Genomic DNA, 17,870 nt, shown 5'->3' on the forward strand with positions numbered 1-17,870 from the left:
GGATTTCTGTAGCAGGGAACAGAAGAGACTGAATGAAGGTAGAATAAATAAACTCTGACTGCGGAGGAGGGGCCAGCAAAGGATCTGGGCTTGGTTTGAACAGAGGGTCACGCAGAGAATCCTGGGAAGCCAGAAGCATGGAGACGGATCCTTGGCGTCGAGAAGAGGAGCAAGTCAAAGAGAAGAGGCGCTTTTGAGAGAGCACCAGATTTTACACTATCTCCTGTCACGCAGGTCAGTTTTGTTTTGGGCTTTTGTTTTTGTTTTTCTGATTAAGGAACTTGCTGTGAATGAGGTGATTGAGGCCAGTTCTGTTCGAAAACTAATCAGGAAGCATATTCAAATAGAACAAGCCACAGCAAACCACTGGTGTTACATTCAAGAATTTATAAATCCTCAGCCTTCTGCCAGCAGGACAGACTGTGATTTGAATCCAAACTCTTCTGGTGAAGTAAGTAACAAAGTGCTTCAAGGAAGAAATCTCATTTTCTAAAAAAAAAGATTTTGAGAAAATCAGAATTGGGGCCTCTGACAGCAGGGGGTCCTCAGGGGCCGTTTTACAGGGTCCAACAAGGGTTTTTTTGTGAGAAACCACACCATAGGTCCAGGGCCTTTCAGCAAGGTGTGCAGAGATTCTAGGCCACGTGCTCTCAGGGCCCAGTGAGATGGCCAGGGGAGAGGAGACCAGGCAGTCTGAGAGAGTCTGTGCAAACCGTAGGGCCCACCGCCTCCACCCCAACTTCCACCTCCACCTGGGCAGCTGGAGGCAGGATTTGTTTAGCGGTGTATGGGCACATGCACTCCCTTCAAGATCAATTAGCAAGTCATTTCCTGATTTCTGTGTTCCTCTTTTGACCCTGCCAACTAAGAATTCACCCTTCAAGCGTGAAAATCACCTCTATTTAGGGGAAACCGACTATATGCTGACATTCCGCTACAGCTGAGGAATTTCAGCCCTGGAAATGGCAAAGGACTGTCCCCACACTGCACAACTAAGCCCAGGATTCCCAGTATAGCCCGCCCTGCCCGAAGCCGAAGCCGAAGCATCCAGTCTGCCTCAGGACCACGATTCCAGGGGTGCTTGTGGGTGAAACTACCTGAGTTTGTGCACACATGACCATGGGTCTAAAACTTGCCCACTGTCTTAACACAGAAATTTCCCTCACCCTGAGGTGGCCCAGTCTGGCTCACAGCTATATACCTAGACTAGGAGACCCTCAAGAGGTCCAGTTTGTTATTGTTGTTGTTTAGTCACTAAGTAGTGTCCAACTCTTTGCAACCCCATGGACTGTGGCACTCCAGGCTCCTCTGCCTATGGGATTTTGCAGGCAAGAATACTGGAACTGGTTGCCATTTCCTCGTCCAGGGGATCTTCCCAACCCAGGGATCAAACCTGTGTCTCCTGCATTGTAGGCAGATTCTTTCCTGCTGAATTACCAGGTAAGCCGCAGCAGGCCCAGAGCCTGTGCCAGTGGCTCTTTCTGAACCTATGCAAAGATTCCTCACCCACCTATTGTTAGCAAACTACCCTCTGTGTTCCTGGAGGGCTGTCCTGCACACAGACAGTGTTCAATAAGTGCAGCCTTTAATAAATGCAGGCAGTATCATTTTCTTTCTTGGCCTGCAACTACTGTGAATGTCTTACAATAATTCTCTTGAAATCTGGCCTCGGGTGCAGATTTCCTCATACTCCTGCAGGGATAGCAGTAACCAAAGCTTTGTTTTACCAAACACTTCTTGAAGGGCACACTGCTTTATAGCATGAATCCATTGTCTATTTTAGTCCTTCCTGGAATCCTGAGAAATATTATTATCCCAACATAAATGAGGAAACCAAAGTTTAGAAAGGTTCCACCACTGGTCTAATACTTGACCTAGAAGTGAACATCAGACAGGATAGCTGAACAAGTATCTTTTTGTCTTTGCAGGCAGTACTAGTAATAACTCTATGATTCTGCCTCCTCAGGAATTCTCTAGAATTTCCCTAGGTCCTGACACCTCTGGTGGTCCTGGTGACCTCTAGAGCTTCCCTTGGCCACAGGGTCAGGGACCTTGCAAACCAGCAGATCAGCTTCAAAGGAAGTCAAGGGCCCATGATGAGCAAGACATTTTCGGTAGTCATTGACCCAGCCAGTGCTGGGGACTTAAAGAGGGAAGCACTCTGGTGTTTGTCACAGATTCAGAGATTTGACAAATTGGCATTTGTTAAACTGATGCTTACACAAGGAATCTTCAAACCATAAAAGTTGGTATCTCCTACATCCTAGAAAGAATACAACTCTAAAATTCTACCTGCTACTTAAAATGTTACTCCTTAAGTAAAAGCAGGGGGAGGAGGAGGAGAAGAAATCTTTACCAATTTTGATTTCTAGTAAATGTTACTAGAAATATTATATTTAATTAAATATTTAAAACAATTAAATAATTTTTAATATTTTTATGTATTTGGCTGCTCCCAGTCTTAGTCACTGCATGCAGAATCCCAGTTGCAGCATATGGGATCTAGTTCCCTGACCAAGGATAGAACCCTGGCCCCCTGCATTGGGATCGTGGAATCTCAGCCACTGGACCGCCAGGGAAGTCCCTTGATAGCTTTTATAATATTTTATAAAGTTTATAATAAGCTTTCTTCAGAGCCTAAACAGGGAGAATGTTAATTGCTTGATCCCTAGGCCCATCAGATTGTGGCCCTTTGCCCCAGTCTTCTTATCTTATTGGATAAGAAACAGCTTGTGACTTTGCTCTATCCTATTTTAGAACAAAGCATTTAGATTATATGTCTTTATCTACAGTCTGGTTGAGTTTTCAGTTAGGTGGTTTTTTTTTTTTTTTTTTTTCTCATAAAAATAGCATTCAGTTCTCATCTTTAAAGTAGAAAACCAGCCTCTCAAAAATGAATGAATCATTCTCAGGTGAGGGATCTGAACATACTTTGAAATTCTTCAGAAAAGAGATATATCATACACAAGCAAAAATGAATTGATTAATTTCAGCTCGTTTTTTTTTAACTAGATTGAAAATCCACCAGTGCCAAGTGCCCCATGACTATCTCATTGTTCATTTTCTGAACACCAATGAAAGGCCCTGGGAAAACTTGAGCCTTGAAGGAATAATCCAACATCTCCAAAGGAAAGTGACTACTTGACCAGAACATCCTTTAACCACCAAAGGAGCCCAATCTCACCATATAAAACAGTTTAAAGCAAAACGATATAACTTCTGAATATAACAGATGGTAATTTCTACAGTCTGAACACTGCTATCAAATTGCTAAAGTGCTGTGTGTTTGTGGTTGAGGTTTTCTTCCTCAGTTTTACTCTTAGTTTAGCTTTGTTTTGCAAGAAAGAAAGAGGAAGAGCTGCCTAACCAGGCCACAGGATGATTCTGGGAGGCTTCAAGGTTCCTAGGGTTCACCGCCACTGACTTCAGCCAGCAAGTGCAAAAGCACTCTTGGCTGCCTCAGCTGCAACCTGCGGCAGTTTTTCCTTCAGTTTGCAGCTTAGAAGAATTGTGCACCAGGGGCTCCTCCAGCTCTTCCCAGACCCAAGCCGTGTGGCTCCCTCTCTGGGTTCTGCGTAGTGAAAAGTGTGCATGTGAGTGTGGTGTGTGTGTGTTAGAGGACAGAAGAGAATTGGAGAGAGACTAATCCATTCTTGGGCCTCAAATCCAGCATCCCTCAGCCTGCAGCTTCTGTTGCCAGCCTGAAGTCTCCTGATATAATAGCTCCGAGATGAAGTCTCATCGGAAAATCCTTATGGCTCTTCCTCTGCTTTTTCTCCTGACCCTTCACACCCTGGCCTCTTCAGGCTATGGCAACTGGCCTGACACCAGACACTCCAGTGCCTGCATAGGTAAGTAGTTATTCTGTGCATTTTTTTAAAAAACAAACTCAACTGATTTTTTTTTTTTTTTTTTTTTTTGAGAAGGAAACCCACTCCAGTGTTCTTGCCTGGAGAATCCTAGGGGCAGGGGAGCCTGGTGGGCTGCCATCTCTGGGGTTGCACAGAGTCGGACACGACTGAAGCTACTTAGCAGCAACTGTTTTTACTTCTTATTTACTTCTTTTTCAATATATAACTTTATTTATTTATCTTTGGCTGCACTGGGTCTTCATTTCTGTGCTCAGACTTTCTCCAGTTGCAGTCAGTGGGGGCTACTCCGTAGTTGTGATGTTCTGGCTTCTCATTGCGGTGGCTTCCCTTGTTGCAGAGCATTGGCTGCTCAGGTCCAGTAGTTGAGGAGTGCTTGCTTAGTCGCCATGAGACATGTGGAATCTTCCTGAACCAGGTATCACATCCGTGTCCCCTGCCTTAACAGGCGGATTCTTAACCACTGAACCGCCAGGGAAGTCCTATTCTGTGTATTTTTAATGTGGACATCATGGGGTCAAATTTTTGGCTTTCATAGAAAACCGCCTATTTAATGGCGTCCATGGCCAAAAGAATCCAGTTAACGTACCAATAACCTCGCTAGCAGAGAAAAATTTTGAGTCTTAAGGTAAGCATTCACTCTGTATGCAAATATGTGTGTATAGAAGTGTGCTATATAGTTGCTAGCTTGAATTAAAAGTGACCCACCTCATTGGTGATTGAAATCTTTTCCCCCTGGATGGCAACTGTAAGAGCCTGAAATTCTCAGCTGCCTTTCAGGACAACAGGCAGCATTACATATCAGAAAGAAGGTAGACTTTGACCTTTGAACTGCCGCCACCCCCTCCTCCTCTGCTCCATCCTGTACAATCTGAAACTTTGAGCAACTTATTTAACACTTCCATTCCTCTGTGTTACCCACTTCATGGGGATGCTGTGAGAATTGAGATCGTACATGTAAATTTATGGTGTTTGCACACAGTAAGGATTCAGCAATCTTAGTTTTGTTCTTTCTGTCAGTGAGTCGAGAGTTGGCAATAAACAGTCACCTGAAAACATTGAACACTGACTGAGATATGGCTCTTTCACTTAACTTTTATTGAGGTATTTTATTTCCAAGTTGTTGTTTGGTATTTTTCTTTGTTTGTTTGTTGTTGTTGTTATTGTTTTGGAGAGGAGTAAAAGTAGGGTAAGACCTTTGATATTCATATCATACCTGGAGATTCCCAACAGGCTTTCACAGGGTCAGTCCCTGGAGCCAAAGTCTGAGTAGTAATTATTCAATGAGCAGATCCCAAAATTAAATCCTGGCTTAAGAAGCCAGGAAAAGAACTCGAGGGATAAGTATAGTGGCCATCTCTTACAAATGAAAAGTTTGGATGAATTATTTCTGGAGACTGTAGAGAAAATTTCTGATTTAGTCTTATTTCCTGAAAAAAAATCATGATTTCCGGTCATTATATACGGTAAAGAACACATCCCTGGTCTCAAAGTCTTCTTTTAAATTAAAACCTTAAGGCCCAGATTCCATGAGAATCTATTCTCCACAGGCCTCGAAGCAGAGATCTGTGGCCCCATTGGAAACATGCCTAGGAGGTTGTCCCACTCAATATTTGGTTCCATCCAATAATTATTTACCACCTTCTATTTTCTCAGAACAAATACCTCAAGCTTATAAAACAGAAATGCTCTTGAGAAAGGCTTAAGTGAAATCAGTTTTATTTCTAGGATGGTTGAACTGAGATACTTGGTCTTCCACTTCCATAAAGTAGACAGAATACACTCATTTCCTTTCCTTCTCCATTCCCAATGAGGCATAGAGAGTTAGCAAGAGGTGTTGAGGGGATCCTAGGATGTGGTTGTTTTGATTATATATTACTGCAAAACAAATTTTAAAATAACCATTTTGTCATACCACAATTTTGTGGGTCAAGTGTGAGCCTTCAGCAGTTGTGGCGGTGGGAGGTATCTCCTGAAAGGGGACCTGGGGATGCCCTTAGTCACTGGCCAAATGTGGAAGTGTCCTAGGAAGCAGCAAAGTAAGCTCACTCCACTCCCAGCTGGTGCTAAGAGGGAGAGCCTCTTGGAGAGGGTGGGAATAAAGGAGGAATTGCCAGTTGGACTTCTGCTAATCTCAACAACTTTCAGATGAAAAAGCAAGACTACGTACCATCCAACTCATTGGCTCCCATAATCCAGAGTTTCCACTTAAGAGGTCAACCCACACAGAGAGGGATTATCCTTCTGGCTGTCAATCTAACTTCCTGGAAGAGAGAATCTGGGCTAAGTCTTTAGGTCAGTGAATAAGAGGCAGGTGGGAGTGAAGAGAGCTCACAGTGCAGATGTGGCTGCCAGTTTCGTGGAGGGAGGTGGCAATGCTCGTGGAAGTGGGGGCTGTCGTGACTGGAGAGATGCTCCACAAGAAGCCACTGTAGAAGTCACTGAGTGACTGAGCCAACATCCCCAACATCAGCAACCAACCGCAGCGCCTATGCCAGGACGAGCTTTGCAGTGGGAACCAACCTGCAGATCTGGAGGCCATGGCCTTGAACATATTCCAAAATCAGAACTAAGCCATGCAAAACCCTAATGGCCTCTTTCCCAAGTTTTACCATAATTTCTTTGCACTGAACTATACAGTTCATTTAATCACCAAGCAAACTCTGATTCTACTGTGCTGGAATGGGCAGGGCCTCTTTCTGGTGCTTTTCAAATGTTATGAAATCAATATTAAGTCATGTTCATTTTTGCAAAACATTGTTTTCTTTACATGGGTGATTTAGGGGCAAAATAATCCTTACATTTGAAGTCATTGACATTTAAATGTATTCATTGACTTTTGAGGTTGTTTTTGTTTTTTGTTTTTATTTAAGCCCTATTTAGTGCTCAGGAAGCTTTTCAAAAAGTTAAAAAAAAAAAAAAAACCTTTTTTCCATCATTAATGTTTGGTTAAATATATAAAATGCCTTGGGAGTAAGTTAAAACCTCCTCTCCCAACCCCCACATTACACATATAATGGTCAGGGTGACTTTTTGTTTGAATGATAAACAGGAAGTGATCCTAAGCGTTCAGCCAGCAGGAATGGTAAAGTAACAATGTCACTGACAAAAATAGGAAAGATCCAGACAGAGCCAGCAGAGAAGATTGAAAATCTATGATAACAATTTACATGGACAGAAATTTTATTTTCTCTATTTTTCTGTATCTGAACACTTGTTCATAAACCATCTCAGTCACTGCTGAGGACAGAAAACATTTCATCTTTCCGCTCGTGGGTTTAGATTTAGTCTCTCTGGATAATTCAGGGCTCTTTTCCTTCTGCCCTCTCTGAGGGTTGCTCTAGTTCTTGGGGAGAGACTGTGTGTCACCCTGACTCTTACAGTCCCTGGCCCTCAGAGCTCCCACATGGAAGGGTCATGGCTGGCACAGTTCTTTGGCTGGTATTGGCCGTCCACAGTCACTCCCTGCTGATGCCTGCTCACCTTCACCCTCAGGCCCTGCTGAGGCTCCAGGTGTAGCCATATGCCCTCTGGTTCCCAGCTGCAGCTTCATGCAACCCTCTGCACTTTGTCCCTCACTTTCCCATTTCCCCTCTCCTAAATCTTCTACTTTTTTTGTTTAGATTATCATAGAATTTAACCCCAACCTTGGCGCAGAAGGTAGGTTTCTGATCACCTCAATTTTTCACTAAGCTCACATCTGCCTTTTGTTTTTCTGGCTTGTTCTGGGGTCATACCCCTGCAGAGAAGACCCACAAAGACATTCTAGAGAGAGGGGCACAATTCTGGGGAAAGATCCCAAAGTGTGCAAAATTGAAAAACAGTAGACAGGATGCTTTTCCTTAAGAAGAAAGTGAATAAATTCTATTTTGGAGGGAAAGGAAGACACAGTAAACCAGATCATAGTTTAAATATACTATGAGAAAGAGGAAAAAAAAATGTTGCAAAACGTTAAGTGGAGTGAAATCCCCCAGAAGTTATAATGTACCCACCTCTCTGTTTATATAGCTGTTGTTCCAGATAGGATGAACAGCGAAATGCTAATTGTGGTTGTGTGGTTATCAGTGAGTAATGAGGTTACAAATGATTTGTCATTTCTTTTCAGCACTTTCTGAATATTCCACATTTTCTAGATGAGCTTGCAAAAACAATAGTAAGACATGGTGGTTAAGAGTAAGAGAGCTTGGACTCTGGGCTCAGACTGTCTGGATTTGAGTCCTAACTCTGCCTCTCTGTACATATGTGACGTAAGGGCACAGCTTCACCCTCTGTACCTCGTGTCCCCTGTCTATAAGATGAGATTACATGGGACCTGCATCCTAGGATGGTGTGGAGGCTTAGGTATATATTCATACCTCCATTGTGTCCGACTCTTTGCCACCCCATGGAACTGTAGCCTGCCAGGCTCCTCTGTCCATAGGATTGTCCAGGCAAGAGTACTGGAATGGGGTGCCATTTCCTCCTCTAGGGGATCTTCTTGACCCAAGGATCGAACCCTGGTATCTTACATCTCCTGCATTGGCAGACAGGGTTTTGTTTTTCTTTTCTTTTTTTTTTTAACCATTGAGCCACCTGGGAAGCCAGGGTGATGTGGAGTAAATACACATGAAGGACTTACAACTGTGCTCAGTACATAGCAAGTACCCAAAGGAGTTGTGATTATGTACTCTTGGGAAATCAGTAAAAAACAACAGAAAATATGCTATAGAAGGCCTAAAATTAAACCTAATATGAAGCAAAGAGGCCCGAGCAAACTGAATAATTACTTGTCAATCTTTATCTGTGTAACTACAAATTCTCAAATCTTGGCTATCTTATTGAAAGATTCACTTACGAAAAAAAAAAAAAGATTTCATAGTCTATTAGCTTTCTATTGCTGTGTAATAAATTGCCATACATTCTTCAGTTTAAGACAACGTAAATTTACTGTCTAACAATTTCTGCACATGAGAAATCTGAACATAACATAACTGGGTTTTCTGCTCTGAATTTTACAAGGCTGAAATTGAGATGTCAGCTGCGGTTGCCATGTGAGTTGAGACTCAGGTCCTCTTGCAAGTTTGCTGGTTGTTGGCAGAATTTAGTTTCTTGGATTTTCAGGACTGAGTTCCCATGTACTCACAAGGTGTCAGCCAGGATCACTCTCAGCTCTTAGAGGCTACTCCTTTACAAAGGAAGTTAACCACATACCTATTTCTTTAAGAACAGCACGGTGGAGCCTGGTGGGCTGCCGTCTATGGGGTCGCACAACGTCAGACATGATTGAAGCGACTTAGCAGCAGCAGCAGCAGAGGAAAAAAAAATCCTCTATGTTTATAGGGTTCACCTGATTATGTTGGGTCCAATAAACTTGACTAACTCAAAGTAGACTAACTAAAGTCCTTAACTGCATATGCAAAATCTCTCTTATCCTGTGTGCTAAGTCGCTTTAGTCATGTCCAACTTGGTGTGACCCCATGGACTGTAACCTACCAGGCTCCTCTGTTTATGGAATTGTGAAGGCAAGAATACTGGAGTGGGTTGCCATGCCCTCCTCCTGGGAATCTTCCCAACCCAGATATCAAACCCAAGTCTCATGTCTCCTGCATTGGCAGGCAAGTTCTTCACCACTAGCACCAAATGGGAAGCCCCTCTCTTGTCATAGAACATAACATAATCACAGAAGTGATATCCAATCACATTCTAAGGTTCTGTACTCACTAATCTTATCATTCTGCCAACCACTCATAGAAATGATTAAAAAAGAAAAGTCTCCAAACTAAATGCTAAAGAGTAGTGCAAAAGAGAATATATGTGACTTAATCCCAAAGTGATTCACCAAATAGGCATGACTGCTGCTGCTGCTGCTGCTAAGTCGCTTCAGTCGTGTCTGACTCTGTGCGACCCCATAGACGGCAGCCCACTAGGCTCCCCTGTCCCTGGGATTCTCCAGGCAAGAACACTGGAGCGGGTTGCCATTTCCTTCTCCAGTGCATGAAAGTGAAAAGTGAAAGTGAAGTCGCTCAGTCCTGTCCGACTCTTCCTGACCCCATGGACTGTAATCTACCAGGCTCCTCCATCCATGGGATTTTCCAGGCAAGAGTACTGGAGTGGGGTACCATTGCCTTCTCCGTGGTATGACTATATAGTGGAAATTAATAGATGAAGAGAATGCTGTGATTGAGGGTTTTTTGTTTTGTTTTGTTTTGTTTTGTTTCTGAGGGGGAAGGGGTTGATAAGGGTCAAGCTTTTTTCTCCCGGCCTTCACACTCAGAATTTGAAAAGAAAAACAAATTACTCCACTATTATTCCCTTTCTCTCATGAACTAATTGTTCTTCAATGTTAACAAAGAGAACAAATCTTCCGAATCTTTCCCTGGACAAAGTCCTGTTTTTGAAAGTATGATTCTCACAATTTAAAAATGTCAAATGTAAATTAAAACAGATTATATTGCCCTTTAACATAAGCCCCAGATTCTTTCAGATATAAACAAGTACAAGAGGGAATTCTGATTATTATGGCATGAGGGGCTGGTGAGCCCTCTGTGCAAAAGGTCAAGCATAAAACTGGAAAGACTGTCTTAAGCAACCATTTTGGGACACTGAAAATCAACCATTGGACCACAATGAATTGAGGAATGTTTATTCTTGAAAAACTGCTTGCACTTCAGGAAGAACAGTAAAACTTTGACCTTTTTGCCTGAGGCTGCTCCATCTACTCTGGCCCTCAGCTTAGTGAGAACAGTAGTTTCATTATCGTGGAGCTGTCTGCAAAAACCAGCAGGTCTACTGCTAATGGGACAGACTTGATTCAGCCAGGATTCAAAGATGGCTTTGTTGGCTAAAAGTGATGGACTCTGTTGGGAATTAACAAGGAGAACACGCAGTTTGCTAGCTTAAGGTTTTGGCCCTAGGTGAGACAATGAAGATCAGCCAGAAATTTAACAGTGAAGCCCTAGCAATGTGAGCATCATAGAAGACCAAGATAAGGTCGCCACACATCCCTGATTGATTTGGAAACTGTACAAGTGTTGGGAAGACCTGAAAGAGCCTAAGAAAAGTGAAGCCAACTTAGCCGCAATTTTGAATGTATTCACCAACCCATTTAAATTAATTCCCTTTTTTTCATAAAATATAAGAGGAAGGAATACTTTCCAGATCATTCCATCTTTTACATTATATCAAATCCAGACAAAGACACCACAAGAAAAGGAAATAAGAGACCGATATCTTGTATGAACATAGACACAAAAATCCTTAAAAAACTGCATCCAGCAACATATAAACTAGGTTATACCCCATGATCAAGTGCCATTTATCCTAGGAATGCATAGATGTTTTAAGATCTGAAAATCAATTACTAGGATATACCAGATTAGTGGAATAAAAGCTATAACTACATTATCATCCTGATAGAAATTGAAAAATAATACAAAATCAATCACTCACCCATGTTAAAACCACTCAAGAAGTTATGAAAGAAAAAGGAATTTCCTTAACATAATAAAGAGCATCTATGAAAACTTATTACTAATGTTATCTTTAATGAGGGAAGACTGAATGCTTTTCTCTGAAAATCAGAAACATGGTAGATGTCTACCTCACCATTTGTACTTAACATTGTTTTGAAGATTCTATTCAGCTTAATAAAGAAAGAAAATAATTTAAGCAAGCAAATTGGAAAGAAATAAGTAAAGCTATATTTTCTGACATGTTCCTGAATATATAAAATCCTAAGGTATTTACAATAAAATTACTAGAATTAGCAAGTTTAGCAAGGTAGTAAGATTCAAGATTAATATAAAAATTAATTATATTTATTTATATTAACAGCAAATGTTTAAGAACTGAAATTAAGAAAACAATTCCATTTATAATATGATAAAAATGGGAATAAATTTAACAAAAGAAATGCAATTACTCTACACTGAAAACTATAAAACATTGTAAAGAGAAATTACATTGTAATTGTAAAGAGAAATCTCTCCTTTACAGAAAAGGAGAGATACTTCAGGCTAATGGATCAGAAGACGCGATAGTGTTAAGATGGCAATACTCTCCACATTGATCTAATAGATTAATTCCTTCAAAATTCTAACGTCTTTTTTTTTTGTAGAAGTTGTCAAGCTGATCCTAAAATTTGTATAGAAAAGACAAGAAGCCAGAATAGCCAAAAATTTCAAAGAAACCAGTTGGAGAGCTGACACTATCTGACTCCTTATTCCAAATCATACATAATTATTGACTCAAAATAGATCTTAGGCCTCAAGGTGAAAACTAAAACTAAAAACTTTCAGAAAAAGTACAGAAGAAAAATCTTTGTGATTTTGGGCTGGGTGAAGACTCTTGGATATGACATCAAAAGAACTATTCAAAAAGAAAATACAAGTTGTACTTTATTAAACACTTTGTTCTCCAGAAAACATCATTAGAAAGTGAAAAGAATATTAAGAAACTATATTCACAAATCATATAGAATCAGTATAGCGATTATTATTTTAGTTAACACAAATGATAATTTTCACTTTCAGAATCCAAAATTTTAATGTATGCAGTGTGATACTCAGCAGTGTATAAATTTCAAATTTCAATAGATCTGGGTAGGAATCACTAGCTAGCCCATGAGTGGTTGAATCACTGCTTGTCTGAAAGGCCTTGGGTATATTGCTTAACCTCTCTGAGTCTCATATTTCTCATCTGTAAAATGGGAAGTACCAATCTCATGAGGTTGGTGTGAGGATTAAATGAGATATAGTTTGTGAAAACACCTAGTAGAGAGGTGAAAGAACAAAGGTATTTTCATAATTTCCTAAAACTTATTGCAGTAGAAAGCAACTATTAAAAAGCTTATTCAATGAGAAATTGTTTGATAAAATACAATTTATTGGGTTTTTTGTAGCTATAAAAGAATATATGACTTCCATAGAGATTTTAGAAAATACAGATATTTTTAAAGAATGTAATGAACTGTAGTCCCCAAACTCAGATGATCACTATTGATATTCAGGTATATTTCCTTGCAAAACCATCTAGGTTTATATTTATAATGAGTTTAGATCTTGTTTTATTGTTTTATTTAATTTCTAAATTTGGATTGTTAAGTAGACAAGTAAAAGTAAACACCTTTTTCTTTCAACAAAATGTGAGAAATTTGGCAGTAGTAAGCTGTTGCTGGCAGGTGAGAACTTCTCAAGTTAGCAGTTAAGTTTGTGGATAAAAATGATTGGGCATAGTCTAAGATTATTTTTCTATCCATTTACTCATTATTTGTCTACCCTTCTTTCTATTCATCCATCTGTCCATCTATCCACCCACCCATTAATCCATCTTTTTCTATCCCCCCATCCTCTATCTTAAAATTCAAATATAAAAGTAAATGAAAAAATAGTTATACTCTTCTGAAAGAAAATCTGATTGGTTAATTTCTTTGATAATAAGATCTAACTTTGCCATTTAGGTTTATACAGAGAACATTTTTCATAGCTTGAATGAACTATATCTGCAGCTCCAACATTTGACAAAAATGTCTATGAGGTACACAATAAGATAAAGAATTTTACCTCAAATGTATAGGCAAGAGTGTATTGAAAAGAACAATATTTCAACTTGCCAATTGTTTCTGAGCATATTAGTTTTTAACAAGGTCTCTCTAAGTGAAATTGTAGTAGGTAGAATTAAAAGGTAAGTCTTAGTAAAACTTTTTAATTTATATTTCTCGGAAATTGAGAAAGTGAAAGGCTCCATTGATTGGGCAGCACATGTTTTTGCAACTCAGTTTTATCAAGTTTTTTTGCTTTCAACACAATTGAAGGGAGACTTAATAATTTTCAGTGATTGATCACTTTCGGATTTTTGACGTTTAACTCAGAAGAGATAAAGAATTGAATGACACCACCATATCAGAAGTCCTTTCATTCTCTTTTGCTTATTTAAGTAAGCATGTTTTCTCAGCTGTTACATCTTTAAAAATGAAAAATAAAAACACTGGGGTTAGCAGATGAAACCTTTTATATATAGAATGGATAAACAACAAGGTCCTACTGTGTAGCATAGAGAACTATATTCAGTATTCTATGACAAACCATAATGGAGACGTATATATTTAAAAAAGAATGCATACACATACATATATATATCTGAATCACTTTACTGTACAGCAGTAGTTAACACAAATTGTAATCAACTTCAATTAGAAAAAAAAGACATGATACTTGACATGAACCTTGTGTCTTTACATGAGTAATATTTTTCAAAAATAAAGGTATTAATTGAAATAGTCCAACCATCTCATTAAAAGATGGAATTCCAAGAAAATTTTACCTTTATTATTTAGAAATTGTTTATCAAATTGACAATACATATTGCTTAGATAAGTTAATCTTACTAATAAAGAAAACTCTATCCAGAAGAATTTTAAAAACACTTTCAGTGTTTTATTCACAAGAAAGTAAAGGTTTTATTTAAATTTTATACATATTTTTAGTGTGAAATAGTACCTTCAACCGTAAAAATACATTATATTGGGGTAAAACTCTAGTGGAAGGAAAATTCAGTGAAGTAGACTTTTCACTGAAATATGAGTTCAAGGAAAGGAATTATCAATGGAAATTTTTCACTGTGAAAGATGAATTTGATCATATATTTTTAAAGTAGATGAGAGCAGGTATAAGTCATTATAATATTTAGATTCTTTTGGATACATACGGAAGATTAATGTATTTTTTCTATTGTAATATTTACAATCTTTCTGGGATTGTACCCCTTGCAACTAATGGAACTTATACCCCTTAATAATATTTTAACATCCATTAAAATGTAGAAGGGTACATAGCTTTTCAAATTTCTTTTGGGGATTCAGAGCAAAATGTTTGAAAACCATTGATCTATATTCTAGCGGAGAAGGAAATGACAATCCGCTCCAGTATTCTTGCCTGGAGAATCCCAGGGACAGAGGAGCCTGGTGGGCTGCCGTCTATGGGGTTGCACAGAGTCGGACATGGCTGAAGTGTCTTAGCAGCAGCAGCATATTCTAGAGCATGAAGCTGGTGGTCTATAATCTGACCTTCAAGCCTCTTCAGGATCTATCTCCTTCCTAACTTTCTTACTCGTCCTTTCCCATCGAGCCTGGGCTCTAGTCTTGGCCAGCTCTTCTCATTCTCACATTCAAATGTTTAGAAATACTACTACTCTCTTCCTGAAGTCCTTTCCTGCCTTTTGCTGTCAAACAAGGTCCTCCCATCTTGCAACACTCAACTCCTCCAGGAAAATGTCACTACTTACCAAAGGCAGCGTTAGTTTCTTCTTCCTATGTGTTCCCAAAGCACTAACAGGTCCCTCCACCAAACACTTGCAGGTTGCAATAACTAGATTATTTTTCTAATCTTCAGCATTTCCTAGTGTTGTGTGATTCCTCTTATTCTTTGTATACTCAAGCCTCTGAGCACATAGTGGACGCTAGTAAGTATGTGTTGAATAAGAACAGGATGTGTTGACTCCCAGCGTCCTCACTGTCTTTTCTTTATCATTGTTTTTTATATATTTCTAAATTAGCCAAGCACACTATTCTGTATTTCTCAGCACAGTCTGCTAATTTCCTCTTGCTGCTTTGCTTGGACTCTGCCCCCACTTGGATGCCCTTAGCTTTGTTCTCACCAGTAATTGTCCAATAAAGTGCCTCTTTCACTGCCAGTGTTTTTGGGAGAGATGGCAGTTTGAAACTCACTGAGCATTTTCTCATAAAAATAATATTCCAGGGGATGATCGGTTTAGGACACAGAGCCTAATCTGCCCAAATACATTGAAAATACAAGATATCTATAATAAAAGTAAATTCAACCATAGAAAAGGAAAAAGATTAGTGATATTAAATGTTTTTTAAAAAATAGTTTTCTGAGCTTCTATTTTTCCCCCCTTTCCACAAAGTTTATTTTATTTTATTTTTTTAATTTTACTTTATTTTACTTTACAATACTGTATTGGTTTTGCTATACATCAACATGAATCCGCCACAGGTGTACACGAGTTCCCAATTCTGAACTCCCCTCCCACTTCCCTCCCCATACCATCTCTCTGGGTCATCCCAGTGCACCAGCCCCAAGCATCCTGTATCCTGCCTCAAACCTAGACTGGCGATTTGTTTCTTATATAATATTATACATGTTTCAATGCCATTCTCCAAGGAAACTATAAGCAAGGTGAAAAGACAGCTTTCGAAATGGGAGAAAATAATAGCAAATGAAGCAACTGACAAACAACTAATCTCAAAAATAGACAAGCAACTCCTGCAGCTCAATTCCAGAAAAATAAACAGCCCAATCAAAAAATGGGCCAAAGAACTAAATAGACATTTCTCCAAAGAAGACATACAGATGGCTAACAAACACATGAAAAGATGCTCAACATCACTCATTATCAGAGAAATGCAAATCAAAGCCACAATGAGGTACCATTTCACACCAGTCAGAATGGCTGCGATCCAAAAGTCTCCAAGCAATAAATGCTGGAGAGGGTGTGGAGAAAAGGGAACCCTCTTACACTGTTGGTGGGAATGCAAACTAGTACAGCGACTATGGAGAACAGTGTGGAGATTCCTTAAAAAAGTGGAAATAGAACTGCTTCTATTTAAAAAAAAAAGAGTCATGGAAGATATGTTCTTTACCCTATGATGGTCTCAGCAGATGGGGTAGAAACTAACCTTAAACATCTACTCTGCACCAGGCACCATGTGCATTCTACGTGTTGTATCACTTAATCCTCACAAGACTTTTGCCAGGTTTTCAGATAGCTTTTACCAAATTATAAGCCTCTGTGCACTTACACAGTAATCATTTATTAGCTCGCAGTCCTGTGGGTTGGCATTTTTACACTGGGCATTGTTCAGTGGCCCTTGAGCTGGTCTTAGGTAGGCTCACTACTGCTGCTGCACTCAGTTCGTAGATGGTGGAATGATGAGCTGGATATTTAGAATGGCCTCATAGCAACTAACACACACACACATTCCCAAACCTGGTAGTTGGCAGACTATTACTGGACATTCCCTTCATGTGGCCTCTCCAGCAGACTAGCTCAAGCTCATGGCTGTGAAATTCTAAATGGGAAAAAATGGAAGATGCAAGGCCTCTTGGGGTCTAGAGTTGGATCTGAAAAGCTGTCACTTCTACATTCTACTGATCAAAGCAAGGTCACAAGGCCAGATTCAAAGGGCTGGAAAATAGACATCACCTCTTCATGGGAGGAAGTGTAAAATGTCTGTGACCATTTTTAATGTATTCCACACAAGGGGGCTTTATTATTCTGTTCTGTGGGTTCAGAGAGGTTAACAATCCCACCAAATATAACAACTCATAAGTGATAGAAGCAAGATTTGAATCCAGGTCTGTCTGAGCCCCAAATTCTTCACTCTCTACTGTACCATGGCTTCTCCCTTCTCTTTCCTCCCCTCCTCTCTCTTTTCCTCTCCTACCCTCTCTCCCTATCCATGTCCAGACTGAGAGAAGAAAGCAGACAAAAAAGGTGAAAGTGTAGTATCCACAGCTGGGCTGTGTGCTACCCTATCTGGCTTGGTAAATAACATCTTAGGGAAACAAGGCTGGCTATAGGATCATTTTAAGTGATTGTTTTCCTATCTTTCTTTCTTATTTCCTTTTCACCAAAGTGAGAAAGTCTGGGGATAAAGGTTGTTGGTTAGAATTACAACATATAAAAAACTACATCCTGTGCTCCCACCCTATTAGGAAAATCTGAGAACAGAATTTAGGCATTTGCGGAGGGGCCCCGGGCTGGGGGAGATGGGCCATATGGGAAATGAACTTGAAAATGTCATGCTGGTCCAACAGGGATGCAAGGACAAAAATCCAAGTGGGCTGTGACTCTAAAACCTGTGTTCTACACTTCTCTGGTACCCAAACCAGAAATGAAAGAGTCATCCCTGATTCTACCTTCCTCACATTTCTCATCAGTTTATTAATAAATCCCCTTGGGTCAACTTCCACAGTAGATCCCAGATCTGTCTATTTTCCTCCA

General features: G+C 39.8%; 1 protein-coding gene across 1 annotated transcript in view; it reads left to right on the forward strand.

The window, feature by feature from the left end:
- The first annotated feature begins 3,315 nt into the window (after nt 1-3,315).
- AOAH (acyloxyacyl hydrolase) overlaps nt 3,316-17,870 on the forward strand; it is a 197,201-nt gene continuing 182,646 nt past the window's right edge. Inside the window, exon 1 of the mRNA XM_069588031.1 lies at nt 3,316-3,851. Coding sequence (XP_069444132.1) covers nt 3,731-3,851 — 121 coding nt within the window. The 5' untranslated portion in view covers nt 3,316-3,730. The remainder of the gene's footprint in view (nt 3,852-17,870) is intronic.

The sequence above is a fragment of the Ovis canadensis genome, chromosome 4 (genome assembly GCF_042477335.2).
Source record: "Ovis canadensis isolate MfBH-ARS-UI-01 breed Bighorn chromosome 4, ARS-UI_OviCan_v2, whole genome shotgun sequence".
NCBI classification, from domain to species: Eukaryota; Metazoa; Chordata; class Mammalia; order Artiodactyla; family Bovidae; genus Ovis; species Ovis canadensis.